This window comes from Talpa occidentalis, unplaced genomic scaffold (assembly GCF_014898055.3).
Source record: "Talpa occidentalis isolate TD23 unplaced genomic scaffold, MPIMG_talOcc4v2.1 talOcc4.8, whole genome shotgun sequence".
Classification (NCBI taxonomy): Eukaryota; Metazoa; Chordata; class Mammalia; order Eulipotyphla; family Talpidae; genus Talpa; species Talpa occidentalis.
The window spans coordinates 41,755,142-41,781,572 of record NW_023605194.1 but is presented as its reverse complement, the minus strand read 5'-3'; the positions used below and the strand labels follow the sequence as shown (position 1 = coordinate 41,781,572).

Genomic DNA, 26,431 nt, shown 5'->3' with positions numbered 1-26,431 from the left:
ACTTACTTTCCACAATCCCGGCAAGTTTCCCAAGACTCGCGATAACGGCTTCCGGGCAGGAAAAAGGACGCGTCCCGGAGAGAGCGTCTGCGACTGCGCCCGGGGCTGGGTGTGCGTGCCCGCGGCCGAGGCTTCCAGGGCATGCTCCTGTTTTCTGCTGTTGCCACTTTCCCTCGGTAGGAGTTTGCAAAGTTTCCCTATTTTAGTGCTCAACCCCTTTCTTTCAATGTCCTTATATAAGTAGGAGGAGGAAAGCTAAAAGGAAAGCTAAAGATTAAAGAAAGCCTTTATTAAATGGTCTTGAAAACAGGTCATTTATCTTTGTAAAAAATGCATCGAGACACTCTTTTAAAAGACTCTCATACACTGTTGGTGAAAGTACAAGACAGTATTGCCTAGTTTTATTCTATACTAGTGCTCAATGTTTAATGGACTCGAAGTATATGATTATTGCACTTGATTCCTTTATAACTAGCTTTGTAGTAAGTTAGAAATTGTAAAGTATGTGTCCTCCAAGTGTATTCTTTCCCAAGATTGCTGGTTATAGTGGGTTCCTTACATTACTGTTAAGGATGTCCTGTGCTAATCCCATACAGGCTTTGTGGACTCCACCCCCACTCCAGACCAAAGCCATCAGGACATTGGGAAAGACAAATCCTGTCACCACCAAAGGGAGGGTGGCTGGGACCTGGGGGTGGAGTTAAGCAGCCAGGTTGGGTATAAACACCAAACACGTGGGCCTTGGGGTCTCTCACTCGCTGTCGCTAGCCTCCTGGCTTCACGGCTCCTGGCTCGCGGCCAGCTCTCAGAGTGCCATTTGGGATTCCAGATCCGTGGATCGGGTAGGAGGCATTTAAAACTTTGTCTCCCATTTTTCTCCCTGACCTGTACACTTCCTCATTTGCCCTTCCTTGTAAATAAACCTTTTATTAACCTTTCGCGATTGCCTGCAGTAGAGTATTGATAAGTCCTTTTAAGCCCGCGGGTGAGGACCCACAGTCAGGCACCCCGTTTTGTATCGGGGCTGCCCTATAACATTACCATATGAATTTTACAATCAGCTCGTCAATTTCTGCAAAAAAAAAAAAAAAAGCCATCTCTGGTGGTGATATCGATTGCTTTGAGTCTGTGGATCAGAGGATGAGCAGTACATTTGATTGCATTATTGGATATTTTCAGAAATAAGTTCACTTTAGAAGTAACAGATTAATTAGAAACAATTTTTTTTAATGACAAAGGAGTTTGTTGAGACAGTGCCTGCATTTAATGGACGTCTTTAGAAGTAAAGAACTTGCATTTATTATTACAGATTGTATTGCTTTTGTTTTTTGTCCCCCAACGACTTGTGTATTTAGATAACATAATTACGATTTTCAGTACTATTATATATGCCACTAAAGAGGGTCTTTTCTGTTTTCCATACACAAATTGGTATTTTAAGTTGATAAAAAACATTTGAACTCCTCATAAGCACTATAGGAAATTCAGAGTGGCCACTGTTAAGCAGTCTAGGAGAATAAAAGAACTGTAACACGAGGTTTTTGCCCTCAGGCACCTTACTGTCTAAGGATTAATTATGTTTAAGAAAATTATACCTGTTATTATCTTGCTTACCTAGGCTTGTTATTTATTCTTTTATGATTTTCTCATAGTGATACACTATATGAAATACTAAACACACCAAGTTCATGAGTGATCTAATAGAAGAACAATTTCCCTGCAAAGACTTGGCCCTAACCCTTGCTTATTATGTAGAAAAACTGTCATGCACTAGGTAAGATGAATACCTCAGAGGAAATTCACTCACAACCCTCATTTGGGAAAAAACCCACAGTGAAATGCCTGAATCAAGTGAGGGTTATCAAGAAACCAAGTACACTAATCAAGATGGTAATCAAGGCGTAAGGATATATACATAGATGAAACAGAATTGAGAGTACAGAAATAAAACTTAAATTTATGGTAAATTATTTTTGAAAAAAACACCAATATAGTTCAATGGAGAAAAATGTCCTTTCAACAAATGATGCTGGGACAAATGAATATACAAATGCAAAAGAAGTTCGTTGCCTACCACCATATCTAAAAAATGCCAAAGACCTAACTGTAAGAGCGAAAACTGTAAGTCTTAGAAGAAAACAAATTATTGTGAACTTGCAGTAGGCAATGTTTTAGACATAAAACCAAAATTACAAGCAACCAAAGATAAACTGGATTTCCTCAAAGTGAAAAAGTTTTGTGTATTGAAAGACACCATCAAGAAAATGAAAAGATAACCCACAGAATAGGGGAAAATATTTGTAAATCATTCTGTATATGCTTATAATTTCCTATTATGTTTTTACATCTTAAAAAAATCTTACTAGCTAAAGAGAAATTGCCCCTCTGGGCAGTTCTTAGAAGTTGCAAAGGGTATAGCAAAGAGCCTTCCTTTGAGATGCAAACCAACCAACCCAAAGCCACACATCCATTATCTGGCCCTTCACTCCAGGTGGGTTTATTCCCTTGCTTTAATCATCCCGAAGTTAGGATACCATTATAACCCAAAGTCTGCCAAAATGATTCAAACTAGCCAGTCCTAAACTGTTCATCTTGTCCTGGCTTTCCTTTCCTTTGAAAACCACAATAAAGGCCATGGCCTAAAAACTACCCCCAACCTCCTATCTTCGGCCTCCTGACTACCCTGGTGTCTTTCCCATGTGATCCTGTGTATAGTGCCTCGTGTTTCTATAAGCATTGAATATAATAGTGTTTTTGAGCCTCTCTCTTGTATCCTTTTGTGGTTGTACCTGACTGGCAATCTCATAAAATAAAATACCAAAATCGTGTCTGATAAAGGTATACTATACTAACAATATATAACTCTTACAACTCAGCAATAAAAACATAAATTTTGCAATTTAAAAATGGCAAAGTATTTGAATAGACATTTTCCCAAAGATATGCAAATGGCCAATAAGTGCAAGAAAATTGTTCGTTAGTCATTAGGGAAATGCAAATCAAAACCATAATGAGATATCTCTACATCCACTAGAATTGTCATAAGAGACAATGATAGTGTTGGTGAGAATGAGGAGGAACTAGAAGGCTGATGCATTCTGGTAGGATTGTAAAATGGTCTAACTGCTTTGGAAAACAGCTGGCAGATCCTCAAAAAGTTGAACATAAATAAACTATATGATTCAGCAGTTACACTCCCAGTTCTATTACTAAGAAACATGTATCCATACAAAATCTTTTACATGAATGTTCATAGCAGCATTATTCATCATAATAGCCAGAAGGTGAAAAACAAAATGTTCATTAATTCATGAGAGGACAGAATGTATATCCACACATTGGATTTTTCAGCCATAAAACACAATGAAATACTGAGGTATGTTATAACAGAGGTGAACCTTTAGGAGAGTGGGGTAATTAAAAGAAGCAAGACACAATGGACCACATATTATAGGAGTGACTGCTAATGGATATAAGATTTCTTTTCGGGTGATTAGAATGTTAAATTGTGGTGATAGTTGCACAAATACATGAATATGCTAAAAACCACTGAAATGTATACTTTAAAAGCATGAATCGTGTATGAATTAAATCACAATTCTTAAGTTTAAAACTACATTGTTCTTGTCTTTTAATACCCTATACTCTGTTTCAGTAAATTCCAGCATTGTTATTTCTTCAAAACGGATAAAAACTAAACCTTTTTATGAAATGTTAAAAAAATAATTACATCTAACATGGTTCATTATCCTTCTATTCCTGTATCTTGCTTTTGCCTCATATTACAACTGTACCTACGTCTCTAAGAGTAAGGTTGTATCTAATTCACTTTGTATATGCCTTAGTACTTACACATAAATATGTTCACTGAATTATAATTGATACAGCTAATCCCTTTTTTAAAGTTTTTATAGGCAATATTAATTTTCTATGTGGTAATTTAGTGTTTATGGATATAAAATATAAATTTATGTAAATAAGATGCAAATTACTTAGATCAAAAAAACAATTTTTTTAAGTAACACAGTTTTGACATACTACTGAATATAACTGCCCAATGGACCTAGTAGGGGTCTGGAAGGCAGAGTTTTTAGCAACATTTTTCAAAATTCAACATTATTACACAGGATTAGAGATTGGTGTGATTTTTATTCAATTTGGTATCCTGAATAGAATGAAAGCAATGAGAATTATGTTTTACAAACATTACATTATTACTATGTTGGGATATGGCTTTACATTGATAGTATATAGAGGACAAATAACATTGGAATTAAGGCAATAACCACCTGTGCAAACCAAGCACAATACCCTGACACAGTCCTTAGTAAAAAGCTCTTTGGTTAGGCGATGGCTGATATTGCTGCATGCAGGTCAGTGAATGCTTTGAAGGATAGCTTCATTCACTTTAACATTCTCTCCTACTGGCCCACAATGGCCAGAAGCAGCTTTCGATAATCTCCACTTGTGTCACTTGCAATCATTGTGCCCAGTGTCTTCTGATACATATGATTGAACAATTGTTTTATCTGTACAAGATCAATCTGTGTGCGAGAGATATTTTTATTGTTAGAAAAAAATGTCGAAAGAAAACGTATTTATTAGAATTATTTTTTAATAGTGAAAAGATCCTAATTATAATCAAAGCAGAAGGAAACAATATCAAATGACTAACTTTTATAAGCTGGCATTCATACCAGTGCCAGCATCACCTGATAAAGATCTGTTCATTATTTCATAGAAATAGTGAGTAAAGGTGGTACTAGTTTCATCTTTTTTTTCAAAGATTTATTTATTTATGCATGCAAGAACTGGGGTGCAGGGCAGAGATACAGTAGGTGAGAGGATTCACCAGAGACAGAGTAGGGAGCAGAACAGGCAGATGTGCTGAAATACACTGCTGAGGGGAGCAGCGGGCGAGACAGGAGAGGTCTGCTGCGCCATATTGGCCACCTCCCTGGCTGGAGATCAAACTCGTGCTGCAGTGACTGTGGATAGCTTCACAGTGCTGTGCTTAACCCCTCACGCCACCAGGGAAGCTCCTAGTTTCATCTATTTTTCCAAAAACATTTGTCATTTAAAAACCATTTGATAGAACTGCTATTATTCAAAGCACAGCAGGTAACATGTGTTGACAAGGATGTGGAGAATTTGGAATCCTTGTGCACTGCTGGTGGGCATATAAAAATGTCCAACTACTGTGAAAAACGTTATGGTGATTCTTCAAAAAAAATTTTTTTTAATTATATGATACAATAATTACACTGCCAGGTATACACATAAAAAGTGAAAGCATGGCCTCAGATAGATAATGTATAACCATATTCATAGTCTCATTATTCATAAAAGTTAAAGCTAGAAGCAACCCAAGTGTTTGTTGATGGGTAAATGGATAAACAAAAGGTGGTATATACATAAAATGGATTTATCCTTAAAAGTACATAATGACACATGCAACAACATGGATGAAAACTTGAAGATGTTATATGTGAAAGAAGTCAGCCACAAAAGGAAAGTACTGAATGATTCCACTTACACGAAGCACTTAGCATAGTCTGATAGATAGAGGCAGAAAGTAGAAAGGTGGTTGCCAGAGTGTGGGGAAGAAGGAGAATGGTGAATTACTGTAATAAGCATGGACTTGGCAGTTTTGCAAGGTGAAAAGTTCTTGTGGTGATGGTTGTACAGCAATATGAATGTACTTAATGTCACCAAACTGCACATTTAAGAATGATTTAAATGAAAAACTTTGTTATATATATTTTATTACAATTTTTTAAACGATCTGCTTAGAAAATTTATGCTTAAGAACAAATACATGAGAAGTTTTTTAAACACCACATTCTGCTTACCTTTTAAAAAATGATTTATCTTGTGTATGTTTTCTTTTATTTAAAAATATCCAATAAATAGACAAAGTCAAAGAAAGGAAAATACATGAAGCTATATTTAGGTGGCAAGGTAAAGATGAATTTTAAAAAATTTTTATAATTAACAATGTGTGCTCAATTTTAAGAACTTTTATATGCAACAGGATTAATCAGGCTCCTTGGTGGTCTAGTAGCTAGAATTTGGTGATCTCAACAGGATTAATCTGTGTAGGTCTTTCGTATAATTTTTTACATAAGCAATATGAAAACCAAAACATACATCTTCTGACTTGTCATACTCCTCAGATCACCTCAAGTAAGAAAATCTCTTGGCATTGGCTTTACTGAAGTACAGTGTTGTCCTTTTCACTAAAGCAAGTCTCACTCATGAGAGACCTGAGAAAAATGAACATTGTTTTACACAACTTCTACCAGCATGATAAAAAGGAAGTTTTTTTTCTGGGCCTTCCTAGTGGCACAGGGGTTAAAGTCTCAGCATTATCAAGCTATTGCCAGTCACTGCGGCATGAGTTCAAACCCCGGGGAAAACTAACCCACATGGCACAGCAGACCTCTCCTGTCTCAACTTCTTTCAGGAGTGTATTTCAGTAGATCCACTTGTTCAGCTCTCCACTCTGTCTTTGGTGAACTCTCACCCCTGCACCTCTGCCTATACCCCATAAATCTTTAAAAAAAAAAAAATGAAAAGAAAGCTCTTTCTTAACATCATTCCTGAGGGCCTGACAACCAAACTGAGGCACTTTTAAGGAATCAATGTGCAAAGACCAGTACGATTAGAGAAAAAGAGAAAGTCCCACCTCACTTCGAGTGACCACAATCCTGACCAGGGTGGAGTCATCTGTGCCAGCACCTTTCATAGAATAGTAGAGCCTCTCAGCGAAGAAAGCAGAGCGGTTCAGGGCACACTGCACTGCAATTTAGAGATGTTTCAGACATGGAGTTATTATGACTTGACAAACACATTCTACTCCAGTTTCATTTGTTACTTTTAGCCTGTCTCTGCTCATTTTCTATGTAGCCATCCCAGAACTCTGAGGTGAGTTGAAGATGTTTCCCCTCTTGATTTTTCTCAGCATCCATCTTTCTTTTTAGCTGTGTCATAAAGCATTCTTTAATTCTAGAAGATTCCCTTCTGGCCAATAAATCTCAATTCTCTCCCAAAAGATACAGTAAATTAGCTTCTCTACATTTTTTTCCCCTTCAGCTAAGAAAATCCATATGCCTGCTGATATTTTCCTTCAAGAGAATAACAAAAGTCTGAACTCTAAAAGTCAAATACATCATATGATTGAGTGGAAGATGAGATACATCCCAATTTAAAAATAAAAACATATTTGAGCAAAGATTTGAGGACAGTACTCAGAAATCTAACATGTTTCTCTTAGGAAAATTAATAAAGCCTCTTCCTGCAGATGGTAGAGATGTACTAACAGTACATTATTACTTTAGCTACAATAACTATATTTGTGAGACATTCAATTTGATTACCATTGTGCTATTAATACTCAGTTATATATTCTCCATGAAAATGAAATTTTTATTTCATTGGACAGCTGAAATAGGGTTTTTAATTTCAAAAAGAGAAGTTTTTCACTGAGCTGAGTACTTTAAAAGTGCTTTTGAGGGGCTGCAAATCATGCTTTCTGTAGCAGGAAACAAGAGTTCCTTAGGGTTTTTTCATTCAGCTAAATGGAAATACTTCAACTTATTGTATAGTTCTTAAGAAAGTTCTTAAGAAAGGCATATAGGGCCTCCCTGGTGGCGCAAGGGGTTAAGACGCAACCAATGAAGCTGTCCACAGCCACCACAGCATGGGATCGATCCCCGGCCGGCCAGGGAGCAACCCACATGGTGCAGCAGACCTGTCCTGACTCACCCACTGCTCCCCTCAGCAGTGTACTTCGGTCAATCTGCCTGTTCTATTCCCCACTCTGTCTCTGGTGGGTCCTCTCACCCCCAACCCCCACACTTCTGGCCTGTACTCCATTCTTGTATGCATAAATAAATAAATCTTTAAAAAAAAAAAAAAAGAAAGGCATATAGAATAAAGACCAAAAATTCCAAAACAACCCTGTTTGCTCATGCTGTTAACCAGTCAAAGAAAATTACACATAAAAATACAGGATTTACTCAGTCTTTGCCTCAGTAGATTCCAAGGAGGCTATATTAATAATCATCACTTATTGGAAACAACTATTCAAAGCCTCACTCATTTACAAACAAATAAAGTAAAACACAAAAGTATCTTACATATGGTCTTCAAACCGCTTTCAACATTTCCAGAAAACTCACGGCCAATACTGCCTAACAAATCTCGATTAGCTGCCTGCAAACAAAAAGTGTAGGGGGTTAAATACCTTCATACCTCAAAACGTAAGTTAAATCTTCAAAAGAAAAGTTCATACCCTGGAATAAGCCTCCATGGTAGCTTTTAACTGAGGAAAACTTCTTGTTGCAAGGATCATATTAAAGCAAGATTCATCTGTTCCTAGTTTCCCTTCACCAGCTTGGTACAGACGCTGAGCATCTTCCTGAGCCAACTGGTGGTTGACATTCTGGTTCTCATCACGATTTCCCTGCAAATGAGGAAGGCAGAAATTGGAAGGAGTGATACAAGTTCTATTAAAATTTTTTTCCAAAGTAGTCACTTTTGGATTTAAAAGTATAATTCATTAAGGATTAATGCATACATTTTGTCATGCATATCTTTCATTTCCAAAGAAACTAGTATAATTCATATAAAGTATATGATCATGGGTTTTATAATATATGATCCTGGTTTAATGAGGTTATGTTAAAATGAAATATCTTTTAAGTTCTTCTGCTCCCCAGCCAGGGAGCTAACCCACGGGGTGCAGCAGATCTCTCCTGTTTCAACCGCTGCTCCCCACAGCAGTGTATTTAAGTGGATCCACCTGTTCTGTTCCCCACTCTGTCTCTGGTGAATCCTCTCACCCCGCGTACCTCTGGCCTATACCCCAGTTCTTGTATAAATAAATAAAATAAAAATAAATCTTAAAAAACAAGCACAGATCCATCCCATCTGAAGATACAAAGTCTCAAGTTGATTTCTGATTCCATATAACCTGAAAGAGGTTCATTCCCTATTCATTACAAATGCCAGATCTACAGAAATAAATTTTCAGTAGTGACTATAAAGAAATCTGTATAATGGATTCTGTGTTGTCCCTCTTAAAGATGGCAAGATTCCAAGGGAACTAAAGATTAAAAGGAATAAAGAATATTCTTTGGCCATAGTTAGTAAAGAATGTTCCTTCCACCAATACACAAACATTCATATTATACTCACCTGGCACATGGATACAAGTAAACGTTCAAAATGTCCTGATGTATCTGACCTAATGTCCTTTTCAAGGTCCCGTCCAAATTCTGATTGATAACATCTGACAATTTCTCGGATTTCCTGATTTGTTCTTGTGCACAAAATTTCAATCAATACACGTTCCTGAGTTCCTACTCCCTATGTGAAATGAAAAAGGGAGAATTATAAAAAAAGAAAAACAAAAATATCTAAAAATTAATTAAATCTTATTATTCCATCTTATATTTCTTTGACTTGGTAAAATGAAAATTGGCAAAATGGTAAAATGAAAAGCTCTATATATTCAGATAATATGAAATAATGTGCTGATTTACTATTAGCATAAATTCAAAACTGCTATAATTTGTGAGGCTTTACATTTCAAATAAAATAAAATATTCAAAGTAAACAATATGTAGTACCTTCATTGCATTCCGTAAACTCCAGGCATCATAATACGTAGGTGGCATGAATAGGGCAAGGATTAACTCTTCCATATTTCCAGTTAATTCTGATTTGAGATCACTGATTAAATCCTGTTCAATTACCAATATAAAATAAATACATGTGTTCTCCAAATTTTTGTTGCTTAATTTTTTAAGGAAAACATGGAAAAATGAAATTGAATTGCTTTACGAAAACCTAACATATATATACCATGGTTTATAACATATAAACCATTATATACTAAGAAATAAGTAAATGTAAAAAGTTATTCTCAAGCAGATGCATTTTATTCAATTTATCAATTCCTAATATTAAGTGATCAGTATTATCACTTAATAAATTCTTTCTTTAGTTTCACCACCTACCAGAAGCAAAGACAAGAGATACATGAAGTGAAGCATAATTCAAACTGGTAAAATGATAAACAGATATGAATGTAAGAAACTGTTCTTTTGTATGAGAAAAGAACAGCATCATTATTTTGTTCTTATTTAGAAAGATAAACATCTGGAAGGGATAATGCTAAGTGAAATAAGTCAGAAAGAGAAAGAAAAATACCATAGGGTGTCACTAATATGTGAAATATAGAAAAACCAGATAAAGCTAAGGGTCAGATAAAAACAAGCTTAAAAACTAACTCTTGAAAGCTGACTATAGAACTGAAGCATCCAGAGTGGGGAGAGGTTAAGAACAAAAAAGAAAGGAATCACAATGGACTATGGGGGTGGGCTATGGGTTACTTGGCAATGGGTGTACTACAGTCGCAATACCTGATGGGGGGATCCTGATGTTACCTCAATTTAAAGAATTAAAAAGAAAGAAATAAAAACATCTAAAAAGAGATAAGGCAACCTGTACTCTAGCATTGGATGACTTAGTACTATAGAAATAAATAACAGAAATTAAAACAGAAAAAGCTAAATTAGGCTAGAGAACTCAGAGAAAATTTTTAGTCCTGATTTGGAAGAGTATATAAAAATCAGTAGGAAAGAGGAAAAACATATTTCAGGCAAGAAAGAACACAAACAAGAGACAGAAAAGTGGTGGGCAGCTATGCATTAAACTCATCTGTGGAATTTCTCTTTAAAAAAAAGCAAAACATTGATATTAAGAACAAATACACAAAATTTGCATCCCTTTTAAGTTTAAAAGATTATGATGCTAAGCTAAGGTTCAGAATCACTAGTATACAGGCAAGAATTAGCAAAATGTGTTCAATGGAATTACAAGATTACCAACTTGCTCTTTCTTTTTACCAACAATGTGCCAATTTAAAAATATTAACATTTATTGCTTAGATGGTTTTTACACAAAAGAACTTCTCATTTTGAATTTGGAAATACTATACAACTAAATACAAAGAAGGAAAATATCAAAACCAAATTTGGATGTTCTGTTCATGTGGCATAAACTAGTTTTGTATATAGTATGCAACAACAATTTTTAAAGTTAACCTAAAAAAAAATAAATAAATGCTACACATTTATTATTGCATCCTGATTAATGCATGGGCTGTAGAGGTGAATGTTTTCACAGACTAGTAAAACAAAGTTGTAACTATGCTGAGGTTATTGCCTTCACTGTCAAGCTAAAGAATGTGGTTTTAATTCTAATGCTGGGAGGAGCCATTGGAAACTTAAAACAAGAAAATGGTACTGATGCATGAAGACAAGGAAGCTATAGATGAGAACAAATTTAAGCTATTGGAATATTTAGGAAAGAAGTAATTGAGGCTTGAACTTGAGTGGTAGGAAAGGAAATGGAATGAATAAAAGGAGATAGAAAAACATTTTTAAAGTGCCCTTTTACAGAGTAGATCAATAAGATATAGTAAATAACAAATTGCTAGGACAAAGCAGTTCCTGGAACAGTAGGCATTGAATAAATAGTCACTGACTAACTGACGAAGAAGAATGTGGAATCAAATAAGACTACATGGCAGGCTAGAAAAATAGCATTTTTACTAATTAATGTAAGTCAATAGAAAAGAGTTGTGGAAGGAAAAAGGCAGTGAATTTAGTTTTAATTCTAAAGCAATAGATGAGAAAATTAAGACAGTCAAAATAGAACAGAATATAAGAACCAGAACAGAAGAACTAAAAAAATTCACAATATTGAAAACTTTTTTTGAGAGGAATGGGAAGCTGAACCCCACAGAAATGCAGAGTTTATGTCACTCAATCAGTCATAAAGTCTAAGGTGGATCTGGGCTAGGCAGAGAGGGAAAGGCAGAGAAAAACAGGCAAGGGAGGTACAAGTGATGGACCTATACTCCCACTTTAAGAAGAGTAAAGTGAATCTAGAGGACATTAGGAAATTTTTATGATTCCCATCTAAATGGCAAACCAAAGCTACCTTTACATTTTTCCTTTATATCTGAGAAGCAATTGTATTTTTTAGACACAGAATCTTGCTGGATTTAGTCACTGATCATCCATTCAACAAATATTTATTAAGCAGCTATTTGTTCATGTTCCTGAACTTGGTGCTATAAATTCAAAGATAAGACATGATTTACTCTAAAGGACAATTTTGGAGGACAGTCAGCAAGATTAGCGATAGCAGATGTTTTACAAAGTGGTATGGGACCACAGTGGAAGAAGCAGCTAAATTCTGTCCAGAACAATGCAAGAAATTCCAGAGTAGCAGACTTAAGCCACATTCTGGAGAATTTGTTCGCCACGCAGAAAGGGATGAAAAGGTGTTCCAAGCCAAGAGAACAACATGAACAAAGGACAGAAGTATCCAAGACAATAATGTACAGGGAACAACAAGTTCTGTGTAATTATAATATAGGATATGTTTACAAAAGAGGAAGGGAAGTGGAAGATGATGCCAAAGACCAAGAAAAAGCAGAAGATATATAGTAAGTCCTTGAATTCCATTATATGGAGCAGAAGATTGAGAATTAAGCTATTTATCATAATTGTGATTATATTCGACTTTCTTCTGAACACCTATCACATACTAGACAAATAGATAAAGTACAACTGTGAGCTCAAGGACTACTGAAGAATTAGAAAAGCTTTTCAGAGAATAATAAAGATACCACTTTTGGAGTAGCTGAAGTATAGCTGTCTCTACTTTGTACCACTGACACTTTATAAAAATATAATATTCAACTTGACATGAATTTTGAATCTACAGGTCACTGTTCAAACTCACCCCTGAAAAGAAATATAAATAAACATACCTTGCCATACATGGTCTTAAAAGCTGCTTTAATTTTTTGCCTTTGATCATTGGAACGGTTGGCCACAACATCCACAATTGCCTGCTCATCTGTCCCTGGAAGAATCACACATGTTTAAGTAAGGATGAAGCCTGTGCGGAATGCTCCTTGAGGGTGATTGCAAGATGCTTAGTGCCAGATTAAACTGAGGTATGTGTACTAAGTTGACATACAAACTTGGATTATGACATAATGTTTATTTTTAATTTAGATTCAATCATTGAACTTATTATAATAGAAGCTGTTTTCCTTACCAAAGCCCTTCATTGCTTTACGAAGAATTTCTGCATCTCTCATGGCATCGAAGTTGGTAGCTGGTCTGATCGTACCTTGAGTTCCCTGAGTCATTGCAGCAGGCTGAGAACAAGAGGCATAAAATCAAATCATGATTATTGTGGTAATCATTTTGCAACATACACACATATCAATTCTTCATGTTATTCATCTAAAACTAACACAATGTTATATGTCAATTATATTTCAATAAAACTGGAAAAAATTGAGAAAATGTTTAACTTATTTAATAAAAGATGTATATAAAAAAAAAGAAAATGCAAGTCAGCATTCTCTGCTGAAAGCTGACAATTTAAGATTTCCCCAGTCTTAGACAAGGAGGCCAGTGTTTGGGCTTTAAGACAAGGGTTTTATTATTAGGGCATATTCTGGAACAGGCAGGAAAGACCTATCCCTCTCCACCCAGTAAACAGCCATACATCAAACTTCCAGAAGACAAGAAAGTCAAGCTTGTAAAATTAGTCACAATCTTCGTAAACCTTCATCTCCTCCTTGGTAGAATAGAAGGGGTAAAAAAGAGTTGATTTCTGGAGAGTGTGAGAGGAAAAGCAGTGTTTGATTTAAAGTTAGAAGAATATTATAATGGTTTTAGTGAAGCAGTATATGATTTGCCAAAGTTTTTGATTAAGCAATATATTCTGGTAATATCTCTTCATTTTCTCTATTGGCTCTGATTATTAGTCATGAAATATATTTAAAATACAATGGAATAATTTTTTTTTAAATGCCATAAGCCTACTATGACAGCAATAATGGTTTCAGGCAAGAATCATCAAATAGATGCCAAAATTAGTGTGCAGATGTATGATGGAAACCAAGTTTGTAACATTGGTTTGTAACATTGTAGCAGAAAACTTGATTGACACCATTTTAAACAAATGATCAAAACCAATTATCACCATTAATGGAATAAACCAACAATAGGGAACACATCATTTCTCTGGTATTCCTATTAAAATAGCACAACATAAATGTAATCATGAGGAAATACCAGATTAAACCCTATATATGCTACAAAATAACTTAGTACTCTTCAAAAGTGTCAAGGTCATGAGTAGTAAAAACTGAGGAATTGTTTCATATTAAGAGATACTTAAGAGCTATGACAATAAATGTTTCATTTGATTTGATCCTGAAGCAGAAAAGTACATTATAGAGACAATGGATAAGTTTGAATAAGGCATTAAGGCTAGGTAATAGTATTATATCACTGTTATATCCTGATTTTCACCTTTGTGTGTTTTCTGTTTACATAAGAAGTTAACACTTAAGAGAATATCAACAAATGGTATGCAGGAATTTTTGGTACAATTTTTGTAACTTTAAAAATTATTTCAAAATTTAAGTTAAATTAAGAAACACAAAGCTATAAAACAACTCAATCACTTACTTTTTTTTTTTTTTAAGATTTTTTATTTATCTATACAAGAACCAGCGTACAGGCCAGATGCGCGGGAGGGTGAGAGGATTCACCAGAGACAGAGTGGGTAACAGAACAGGCAGACAACCGAAGTACACTACTGAGGGGAGCAGCAGGCGTGACAGGAGAAGTCTGCTGCACAGTGTGGGACCCTTGCCGGCCGGCTGGCTAGCCAGGAACAAACCAATGCTGCAGAGGCTGTGGACAGCTTCACAGCACGGCGCTCAACCGCCTGCGCCACCAGGGGAGGCCCTCAATCACTTTCTTAAAATATTCAAAGCAGGACTTAAGAGGGATGGAATGATATCTCACAATATTTAAAAATTTAAAAATTTTTTATTTTTAAAAATATGTTTGACATATTTTCATCACCTATTTTATATATCTATTATTTCTAACATACATATACATTTTCAGGCAATATTGGTTTGCAACATTGTATATGTTTCAGGTGTACAGTTTTTCACCTCAGCAACTGTATATATCGCACCAGGCCTAACACCAAAATGTCTAGTCACCATCCACCACCAACCAATGAATACCCCACCTGTTCCACTCCTATTCTCTTCCCCTCTAGTAACCACCATTCTGTTGTCAGAATCTAAGGATTTGTTTTGTTTATTCATTTGCTTTGCTTCTTTATATTCCACATGGGTGAAATCATACAATAATTGTCTTTTTCTTCCTGACTTATCTCTGGTTAGCATAATCCCCTCAAGGTCCATTCATGTCACAAATTTTTAATCTAATCCATGTTTAAGATATCACTTAAACATGCAATCAACATTATTTCAAAATACTACATGATTCAATTGCTTTTTAGGCAACTGGAACTGATCAGTGTGATTACAGCAATATGCCAACATTTGTAGGGACAAAGTAAATGGGGAGAAGGGGACAGGACCTTCTTACAGCAAGCATTTTTTATAGTCAATAATTCCTTTCATTCATCTATACTCCTATATTTTCTTCTACCAATAAACCTTAACAACGACCCTTCACTAGATTCTAAGGTAGAAATGTTAGCAGAAACCTAAGAAGAAATATTTACATAATGGTTTTAAGAGAAAACTGCAATTATTCTACTTGTATTTAACATTCTGAATGTGTTACCTTTACATGAGGCTTAACTATCAAGAAACTAAGAAAGTTTCCTTTGATAGTCCTAAGTAGGACAGACAAATATGAGAAATTAACCCTCTTAATATATTGTTTGATGATTCTCATTTTCTGTCATTGTCTTTCTCCATCTGTAGAGAAAACTGATTTTGTTTTATTCTTTGTAGAAAGTCTAAGTTTGATGTGACTATTCATCATAAACACATCCTCCAGGCATTATATGCATTAAAAGAAACCAGGGTCTCTATTCTTGAGGTCAAAATTTTTAACTAGGGGAAATTTCTCAGCACAGGAAAGCCCAAACTATCTGCTGCTCAAAGTTCCACCCTTTTATACCCATTTGATCCCAACCTTCCTGGTTAGAAAATGCCATAGAATTATTAGAGTCAGGTCAATCAGGAGATATCACTGGCCCAACTGCCCACTCAAGTCAGAAATTTTCCTTATATCTTCCTACACACAAAAATGCACACATATCAAGCAACCTTTGCCAGTGGCGTTTCAGTGACAAAGCTCCCCCCTCACAAGGTGGAATCTATTCCACTTCCATCTGAAAGTGCTTTCAAAATCTACCACTCTATTAATTTCCTCCTACTGTTTCAGTTCTATCTTAAGGTGGTAATTGTTACATAAAATAAGTTGTTTGCATGTGTTTTACCTTTACTGCTTAATGTTTAGAAGTATTTTATATTCAGTCATAAGATGATGTTTCTAAAATTGTTTAATTAAAATAAAAGTTCTCTCACAACAAATTATTAAAACAGCTACAGATATGCAATATATAATTTTTTTATTTATACAATTAAAAAGGACTGAAAACAATTTATTATATGCTTTGTAGGATTACCATTACTATGGCAGCAAAGGAGCACTATGTAACAGAGAGGCCACTGTTCTGGGAGTCAGAATACCTAGGATCTAGTCTCAGCTTTGCCTTTGACTAGTTGTGAGGCCCTGGACAAATTTCTTAATCTTGCTGAGCTCAAATTCTTCAAATCAGGAAAGGAAGCCAGTAAATGTCTAAAGTGTTCACTTCCACTGTTATAATTCCTCTCCCACCCAGCCTTAAAAAAAGGTTTAAAAATGCCACTTATGAATAGACAGTAAGAAAATAAATGAGAAAATCAAGATAAAAGTTTATTGCTTATGTTGCTAGAAACTTGCAGCGGATATAAAAGAATTAATAAGACAATTAAAGAATAAACCAATATTAAAATAAGGCATACAGAGATGGGACAAAGATTTGATATTTGAAAGAAATCATTTCAACAGACATTAATGGGTTACCATGCTTAATATCCAGCCAAGAACAAGAGGGACATAAGACAGATACAGTGAGCCCTCAAGGAAGTAGTGAAAGACAAATACACAAGAAACCAGAAACAAATGAAGGTACATAGATAGTACCTAGTGATTAGTGAACATTAGAAAATTTTACTCACTTCACTGTTATAATCCAAAGAAACAGGAGAGAAAACAGGATAGGAGGAAAAGGATTCTGTATCAGTCTGAAAAAAGAGTAGAAAGTTATGAAAGTAAAAATGGAAACAAAACCACACCTCATGAAACATTGCAGAAATACCAATTATCCAGTTACCCAAGTTTAGTTGTAACTACTAAGAAGGGAAGAGGAAAAAGAACTAAAATAAGGCTAAGAGCCCACGATAATCTATGAAAAAGTTATGAATATCATCGCCAGTAAGAAGGGACTCTTCTTGTCTTATCAGAGTTATGCTTGGCTTATCAAAGTTATTAGGACACTAGTAAAGCAGATGGACAAAAGAGCATGAAGTTGATTAGAGCCTTAAGTGTCTACTACAGGTCATCTCCTCTGCTTCATGGAAACCTCTAATGTTAGCAAAATCATGGTGTCTTTTCCGACATCAACCAGTCACTCAGGCTAAATTTAAAAGGTAGGAACAAAATTACCTGACTGGGGTAAGGAGCTTGTCCTCCAGGGTACTGAGAAGGCATCTGTCCTCCAGGAAAGCCACCTACATGTTAAAAATAACACACACACAGCAAACAGCTCTTACATGATTTATTTTTTCAAAACAGGATTAATTATTATGAATAGGGAAACATATGAGAAGATGCACACTATATTATTCACTAGGATAATTTTGTTTTTGTCTCATATTTTTCTTTATACTGGGATAATTTTTTAATATCATAATTTAGTGAATCTAAAACTAACTTCAGTTACAAGAACTTTCAAAAATATTCCATGTCCTATATAATTTCCTATAAATAATATTTTTTAAAAGAAATTTGAACCAGATTAAATTCTGATTCCACTTGGAAAGGATGTCAGAGCATAATTCTGAGGGTTTCGTTTGTAGTGAGTGGTCAGAGAAGTTCCTGTAGGTTTTGTTTTTGGCTTTGGGACAATTTTTAATTGAAAAAGTGGCTCCTTATCTCCATCTTACTAATTAAAATCTTTCTAATCAAATGAATACATTTCATGAAGCCATATATTTAAAATTATTTACAGAAGCATAAACATTTACTGAAGACTACCCCAAACATAAACTAAGTGCTCTCAATGGCAGTTAAAATTTTCAAAATATCATGTTATTGTTTTTCTCTGGATAGTGGGCACCTACCAGGTAGTGGGACCTGTGCTGGGCCACCACCATAAGACTGTGAAGGTGGCTGTGGATAGCCAGGATAGCCTGCACCACTGGGTGGGGCTCCAAACCCTTGGCCTGCGGGAACTAGAGAAAAGAAGAAATATGGTGACAGTTTCATGAATGAAGAGAAAACTTTAGAAAAATATTTATTATTAACAGTGGGAAAAAAGTGCTAGTAATGTACTACCAATAATTCCTTTTCTTCTAAATTCTACTTCTCACAAACTCCTTCCACATCAAAAAATTTAAAAAAATTTACTTCATTGATCTTCCTTGATAACTTACAAAAGTTCCATGTTTTCTTTTACCTTTGGACAAAGCTATCCTAAAGGTTATAGTTAAGTTAATTAAAGTATCTTAATCAGGATTACAAATAATCAGGCAAACCATATTAATTAATTAAAGCATATTAATTAATATGGATTATCAATATATTAACCCTTAATTACCATGAAACTTATTCTAATTCCTTTAACAACAGAATTTTTGAGCCTGTTCCTTGATTTCATACCCCCTAGAAACTTCATCCCTCTTTCTGGCTAGCTAGGTTTTTATTTATTTTTTTTAATTTAAAGGGCAGGTTTATTAGGGGAAGGAACGGAAAAATAAAAGACACTTGCATAGAGACAAGTAGGCAGGAAGAGCTGCCCCGAAAGGAACAGGTTTGCTAAAGGAGGCCTGCATGATTGCAGGCGGGCAGCCTTGAAGAGAGCTGCCTCCGCTGAGGGAGGTCAGGGAGGAGAAGTCCCGGCATGGTACAGGTCACGGGCAGGCAGGGTAGGCTGCTGCCCTGCAGAGGAGAGAGTTGGTGAAAAGAAGTACCTACATAGGCAGAGGTGGGCAGAAGGAGTGGTGCTGCTAGCTAGGTTTTGACTGTCTAAGATAAGAGATTAAGAGTGACTCTGACCTCATATAAAAGAGGTAGGAAAGAAGAGGGTAAAAAAATGAAAGGAAAAGCGCTACAGCAATCCCAAATCATCATATATTTAACAACCCATAACTTACCTCCAGGATAGGATGGGGCTCCCCCTGACTGTGGAGCACCAGGATAGCCTCCAGGAGCTGGATAACCTCCAGGGGCAGGGTAGCCTCCAGCTCCAGGGTAGCCACTACTTGGTGCTGGTGGGTAGGCTCCACCTCCCATTGGGGGAAAGCCAGTAGGATAAGGATACTGACCAGGAGGGGGAAAAGATGACTCCTGACCAGCAGGCTGAAAAAGCAGAATAATTTTCAAGTGAATATCATCATATAGAAATACGACCCATCTAATAAAGGGAACAAACCAAGATAACTGGTAAACTCTAGCTTATTCATTTGCATTTTAAAAGTTCCATTAGGGTTGCGAAGCTGCCCGCAGCCTCTGCAGCGCTGGTTCCATCCCTGGCCCCTGGATGAGGGTCCCACATGGTGCGCAGACCTCTCCTGCCACCCGCTGCTCCCCTTGCAGTGTACTTCGTCAGTCTGCCTGTTCTGTTCCCCGTTCTGTCTCTGAATTCTCTCACCCCCCTGCGCTTCTGACTGTACCCAGTGCTTGTATAAATAAATCTTTAAAAAAAAAAAAAGTTCCATTAGAAGTCTTCATTTATCTTACATTCATTTATAGTACACTTGTTTGTCAGGACACTTGTTTGTCAGAATCAGTTACATTTAATCCTATCTGTGTCAGGCAAGAGGGATTTTTTTCTCTATTTGGAAGTAAGAATAAGGCTCTTTCCAAACCATAAGGCTTCAGGAACAACTAACAAATTTCATCAGTTCCTTCATTTTCTTGGTACCCAGAAATATGAGAAAGAACCCCCTCTCCACCTTAAAGAGAGAAATTCATGACTCTCTTGCAAACACACCCAGACCTGTTGCATAGGAGTGGGGAAATAAAAAGACAACCTGAGTCACACATGGGTGTGACATATCAGATTTCAGTTCAGATAATATCAATGTGTGGCAGAGATTGTTATATGTTCACTAAAGACTTTCTCCCAGGGCCAAAAAGCTAGACTAATTTCACAGACCCCCTAGCAGTTAAGTAGGACCACATGACAGAATACTGAAACCATGTGGTAAATGAGTGTAGACAGAAGCAATGTATACCACTTCCAACCTGGCCCCTAAAAACCTCCTGCCCAATCCTCTATACTTTGTCTTTTCTTTTCCTTCATATGCTAGCTGGAAGCAGAGGATGCACTGGAGATCTCCAAGGCCCTGGAAGATGGCAGAACCAAAACATGGCAGGAGCCTGGGAATCTGAAAGATTACATGAAACAAAGCCTCCTCCCACACTTCCACCCCTATCACCTGCTCCAAGGACATGAGCTATTTCAGTATTATAAATGGCAATACTTACAGGATATCCAGGGAAAGGTGGGTAGCCTGTGGGAGGATAGCCTGGGTATGACATTCTGTAACAATAAAAAATGTCCTCTGTAATTTTTTATAAGGGTTAAGGCCTTTGAAGATGTAGATTGTCATAGGAATTTATATAAAATATTTATATACTCATTTCAAAAGAGTCTGGCAGGCATTCAAATGTAGACATTAAAGATATAAGCAAAGTTTATAATGCTTCATTTCACCATTTGTACCAAAGGAATCCGCACAGAACAGTAAATGTTCCAACTTCATTCTCTTCATATCACATACTTTCTATCACATCTGAATACTACTAGTCCTATTATTTATGAAATAATTTAAGTCAATTAATTTTTCACTTAAATCTATTTTAAAAGTATGTTTTTTATCACTTCCATAAATGGAAAACTTAGGTTTTTTTCACCAGGAGAAGATAACATTAAAATGAATATATAAATATTAAAACAAATACTTTCTAGTTCCACAGAAATCACCTTACATGATATAACTACACCACTGGAAACAATGGTTTAACAGTTAAAAGTTAACAGTCTGTAGTCCTACATATCTGGATTAAAGCCTAGCTTTCTTTAATTTTTTATTATTTAATTTTTAATTATGGAAAATTTCAAACTTATTAAAAAATAAAGATAACAGTATAAAAATGCTAAGTACTCATCACTCAGGTGCAATAATTAGCAAATCATGGCCAATCTTGTTTTTTCAATATTCTCATTCACTCCCTAACACACTACTACATTATTCTGAAGCAAATCCCAGATATTTTTCTATGACTTAAACTAATATGTACTTCAGTATATATCTCTAAAAACATATGTACTTTTAAAAAATTACAGGGATATTTTCAAACTATAACCATACCATCAATGTGCTAGTCTTAAAATTTCCAATTATCTTTTAAATATTTTATTTTGTAATTGTTTATTTAACAGAAAAATCAAACATTTAAAAGTAGAGAGAATAGAATTAGAACTACATAGCACTACTGAAATTCAGCTGTTTTTATATAAAAACATCTATGGCTCAACCTAATATAACTGTGTCCATGTTTTCTTTATGTTCAGTTTCAGCAATTACCAATTCATAGACAAATCTATTTATCATTTGTATTCCAATCACTACCCTTCCTAGAATCTCTTAAAGCAAACCCCCACAACTTTTTACTCATATTTCATTTTTTTACCTATAAAAGTACCAGGACTCTTTTAAACCATAGCCATTTAATAATATTGTACCTATGAAGAAAGCACTACAAATAGTAAAACAAATGCAAATAAATAGAGAAAAAAAATCAAAAGAAAACCTTTTCTTAGCATGATCAAACTTAAAAAACTGTTCATGGTGAAATGTAATTATCTAGCAAATACATCAATAAATATCAATAATTATTTACATCTACCATAACATGCTATACAAAGACTGGAGAGTAAATAAACTATCAAAGGTTTAAACTAGGCTTTAAAAGGAGGCAGACACACACAAGGAATTTAAACAATGTCATGTGCAAAGAAAATGGTGGGATATAATTGTAAAATGGACTACGACCAAAACAGGATGAGAAAGGGCAAATTAAGATAGAAGTAAATTAGGAAGCTTTCAGTGGTGGTGTGGAATTAAATATTCATCATTCTCTACTAGATAATATCCCTTATCTATCAGTAGTACCATACTTAAATTACCAATTACTTCAGTGGAGCAAGTAATGCAATATTTTTCTATTCTTCCTTCCTTTGAAATGCCTCTATTTTTCTTGTCATTTCTACTCTCCTTATAATATCCTCAGACCATGCTTTCATCACTGGCGCTCATTTGACTAAAATTACTTCTCCATTTACATCTTGTTTATACTCTCACGCTTTCAGCTTTCCTGGGCAACATTACCAGATGAACACTTATAAAATGCTGCTTTTTCAGCCTGTTGCTCTTCAGGTCCAAATTAACTCACTGGCTACTACTAGAGTATCAAATGAAAATTCATCAGCCTGACAGGTCTCCTTAGCACTGGCTCCAATTCATCTATTCAATTTATCTCTTACCAACACCGAACCTTAATGCGAAACCTCTACCACTTGAACCACTCCCAACATGCCTTTGCTTAAGTCACTGTTATCATTAACCGACTGCTTGGCCCTTAAGCCTTGGCTCATTCACCTCTCCTGACTTAGCCAGCTCAAATCTTCCCTCTCCCTTCTTTGAACAATGTATTAGATAAATCTGTAGTGTAACTGTGAATCGCAAAGGAATCTTGTTAAAATGCAGACTCTGATTCAGCAGATCTGAGATGGGGCTTAAGAGGCTGCATTTCTAACTAAGCTTCCAGGTGATGTGGCTGCTGTTGGTCTGTGATACATACTTTTATACCAGAATATTTTGGCATTTCTGGTGTTACCATCTAATTTGCTGCTTTTGGCTCTTTTCCCAATATGATGGCAAATGATCTGTATTTACTTTATATCAAGACCCCAAACAGATCCAGTTCAACATTCATGAAAGTTCATTATACAATATGCACTGTCCTAGGCGTTGATAAAAAGATAGGGGTGGGAAGGAAATAATTTGCCTTTTGAGTATACAGCACAGGAACATAAGACAATGAATTTATTAGTGTCCCTTATGGCAAAAGCACAGGACAAAGATAAAAACCTAAGAATGAATGGACACATATTGAGTCAAAGTTGTAAGTTATGTAATAAAGATAATTAGAAAACTGATCCAGGCAGTTCTAAAATAGTCACTTGGGATCCAAAGGCCTGGATGTAAAAACAGGAACAGGTTACTAAATTGTTTGTTGCTATCTTCTTCACCAAGCCTGGTTGGTTTAAGAAGTAAAGTAGGGTCAACAGCATCTCAGAACAGTCAGAAAGATCAAGGGCAAAAGAGGTCAGGATCAAAACAGAAAATAATCTGAAAATAATTTATGAGAGAAATAATTTTAAAGGCAACATGTAGTTATACACTACATAAGCAATTTAAATTCCTAACACTCAGGAACTGTTTCAGTGATAAAGTCCTATTTCTACATTTTTTAGCTATGATTTATTATGTTTAAGAACCTAGAAGAATTATGTCAATAACATTTCAAAACAGAATGAAAAGAAAGCCTTTCGCATATGAGGTGAAAAAGCAACTTTAAGAAAGTAAACTTGGATACATTCTGAAAAATGTTCCACAAATGCAAAATAATGTATGTACAAGGCTATTTACACCACTATTTGTAATAGAAAAAGATTAAAAATAATCAGAAGTCCCTCATAAGGAACAGATGAGCTACATTATGGTAGTCATGCAATGAAGTATCATGCACCTATTAAAAGTGAACAGCTGTTTTTTACTCATATGAAACCAACTCTAAGTTATATTAAGTGGGGGTGAGGGGATGAGGGAAGGAAAGAGTGCATAGATAACTTTCAACCTTAGTGTAAAATATCGTTAGTATAGAATGGAAAGCTGTCTGGAGTATCCTCAGTCTACTAAAAATGGAGCTACCATATGACCCGGGAATTCCACTCCTAGGGATCTACCCAAAGGACACAAAAGAACACCTGTACACCTATGTTTACTGCAGCACTATTTACAATAGGCAAAACCTGGAAACAACCCAAATGCCCAAAAATAGATGACTGGATCAAGAAGATGTGGCATATATACACAGTGGAATATTATTCAGCAATCAAAAAAGACATGTTCATGCCATTTGCAGCAACATGGATGGAACTAGAAGGAATTATGCTCAGTGAAATAAGCCAGAAGGAACAAGAAAAATACCGAATGGTTTCACTTATAGCAGGAATGTAGGGGAACCAAATAAGACATCAGTGTAAAAAAAAACAATAGTACAAAACACCACAAAGTAAAAACACAATTACAAATCAGAGACATATTGCAGGGGAGAAGGCAGGAGAGGGATCAAAGGGAGGGAGGGAAGAGCACAGGGGACTGAGGTGATGGTGCACAGGTGCATTGGTGAAGGAAATTCTATGGGGACTACACCTGAGGGGGTGGGGGAAAGCAAATATTGTTTAAAAATGAACAATTATGTAAAAAATAAAATAAATAAATAATGCATATTACTGGGCAAAAAAATATATAGTTTGTGTAAAATTTAGTTATCTTAGTGTAAAATATAGTTATTTCTTCTATATGTAGAGAATATTCCTGAAAGTACACTCCAAAAAGTAGAAAACATTGACTGCCCCAAGGGAGGTGACAGGGGAATAATGAGACCTACTTTTCTACATACCTTTAGCCCTTCTGGAATTTTGCATGTATCATCTACTCAAAATAATAGATTTTAAAAAGTATTTTATAAAAAGCTAAACAAAACTCAGGGTGACTCAATAAATCACTCAACTGTACTCAAGGCATAAGACTCTATGTGAACCAGAGCTTTAATTTTCCTTTAAACATTCTGTTAGCAATTACTTTTAAAAGATTAGAAAATCATTCTTGGTTCTCCAAACCATCTCCACCCAGTGAGTCACCTACAAAAAGGGGTGGGTCTCACTATGGAGTCCCATAGATGGCATGAAGCCCAGGAACACAAGAGGCAGTTGTTGCAAATTTAGGAAGCAAATAAGAAGCAGGACAGTTGACTGAAGAGGGCCTACAGCAGTTACTATAATTTTCCAAAACCTGCCTTTTGGTAGGGAAGGACCATTTAAATCAGTCAACAAGGGCCCTAGGATAAAGAACTGGAGGCATGGCTAGCCTCCACATGGCCCTGATAGCCACCATGGTGAGGACTGAAAGGGAGGTTGAGTTTGCAGTAGCCAAAATGATCTTTTCTACCTACCTAATGCCAGAGACGCCTTCCCTGCCTGAGATCACGCATTACACTCATTATCTAATTAAGATAGCTTACTTCATCACATCAGCTGCTCATCAGCTGGCAGAAATTACCGAGTTTAAAGGCAGCTGAAAAAGACTTCTCCCTTTTGTCACTTTAGGGTGGACATCTGCCATGTCCCTCTGTACAGTGTTTGCACAGGATGGGCTGATAACAGCACACCTTTGCAGCTGTTCAGGGAATAGTAATCAAATCTGGGATGCAGTCTCCTAGAATAGTTTCCAAGAATTATAAACCTCAGCCGGTGTGCAGTGTGGCTATGCATTCTATCCCACGGTTCACTAAGCACAGTACAAATTTCCCCAAGTTTCCATAAATTTGCTGTGTCACCGGAAAGTCTAGTCACCAGACTTAGCTCCCTACCCGGTCTTCCTTGAGGTCGCTTAAGCAAGGCCATCTTCTGGCTCCAGCTCCCCCACCAGAGGTTCACCTGGCTGCAGGCGGGGCGTCACGGCTCCCTCAGATCTCCGAACGCCCAACAGGTAGAGGGTACTGACGACCACCGTTTCCTGTCTTTCCACTCCCCCATGCCAACCCGCCAGCCGCGGGCTCCCCAATTCCACGCCGGAGTTCCTCTGCCCGAAAGCTCCCGTACACTACCCGGGGGCCGAGAAGCGCACACCGAGTCATCCGCTCCAGGGAGGCCCGCAGGCCGCTCTGCCGCCCCCAGTCGCGGGGACACAGAGGGCATCCCAAGTCCCCGACGGCGGGCCTCGGAGCCGGCGGGGCGAGGTAACGCTGGGGGACGCGGGTGGGAAGGGTAGGGGGCGCCGCTCCTCACCTGACCGCGGGAGCAGCGTCACTGCCCAACCCAGTTGCCGGCAAGATGGAGCGAGGGGAGGGCGCCGGGAGGGCGGGGC

The 26,431-nt window shown here is 36.5% G+C and overlaps 1 protein-coding gene across 3 annotated transcripts; it reads right to left on the bottom strand.

Annotated features, from left to right (window-relative positions):
• Window positions 1–4,131: 4,131 nt before the first annotated feature.
• On the bottom strand, window positions 4,132–26,431 carry ANXA7 (annexin A7). 3 transcript variants are annotated; one of them, XM_037496296.1, is made up of 13 exons: window positions 26,353–26,431; window positions 20,700–20,754; window positions 19,364–19,568; window positions 18,332–18,442; window positions 17,655–17,719; window positions 13,147–13,249; window positions 12,854–12,948; window positions 9,636–9,749; window positions 9,202–9,372; window positions 8,297–8,467; window positions 8,142–8,217; window positions 6,689–6,801; window positions 4,132–4,544 (listed from the first exon to the last, which is right to left on the bottom strand). In XM_037496296.1, exons 2-13 carry the CDS (start codon window positions 20,751–20,753, stop codon window positions 4,422–4,424), a joined length of 1,401 nt encoding a protein of 466 aa, XP_037352193.1. In that variant the 5' UTR covers window position 20,754; window positions 26,353–26,431; the 3' UTR covers window positions 4,132–4,421. The 3 variants fall into 3 exon arrangements, with proteins under 3 accessions (XP_037352193.1, XP_037352194.1, XP_037352195.1); XM_037496297.2 differs by lacking the exon at window positions 26,353–26,431 and adding an exon at window positions 26,002–26,234; XM_037496298.2 differs by lacking the exon at window positions 26,353–26,431 and adding an exon at window positions 25,935–25,957.

Bases quoted from the DNA above. Each gene is read 5' to 3' on its own strand.
- ANXA7 (XM_037496296.1), bottom strand. From the start codon at position 20,753: ATGTCATACCCAGGCTATCCTCCCACAGGCTACCCACCTTTCCCTGGA. The intron at 17,720-18,331 runs GTAGGTGCCCAC...TTTAACATGTAG, and splicing joins AGCACAGGTCCCACTACCTG to GTGGCTTTCCTGGAGGACAG. The intron at 6,802-8,141 runs GTAAGATACTTT...TCTAAATTGCAG, and splicing joins AAGCGGTTTGAAGACCATAT to TGCAGTGTGCCCTGAACCGC.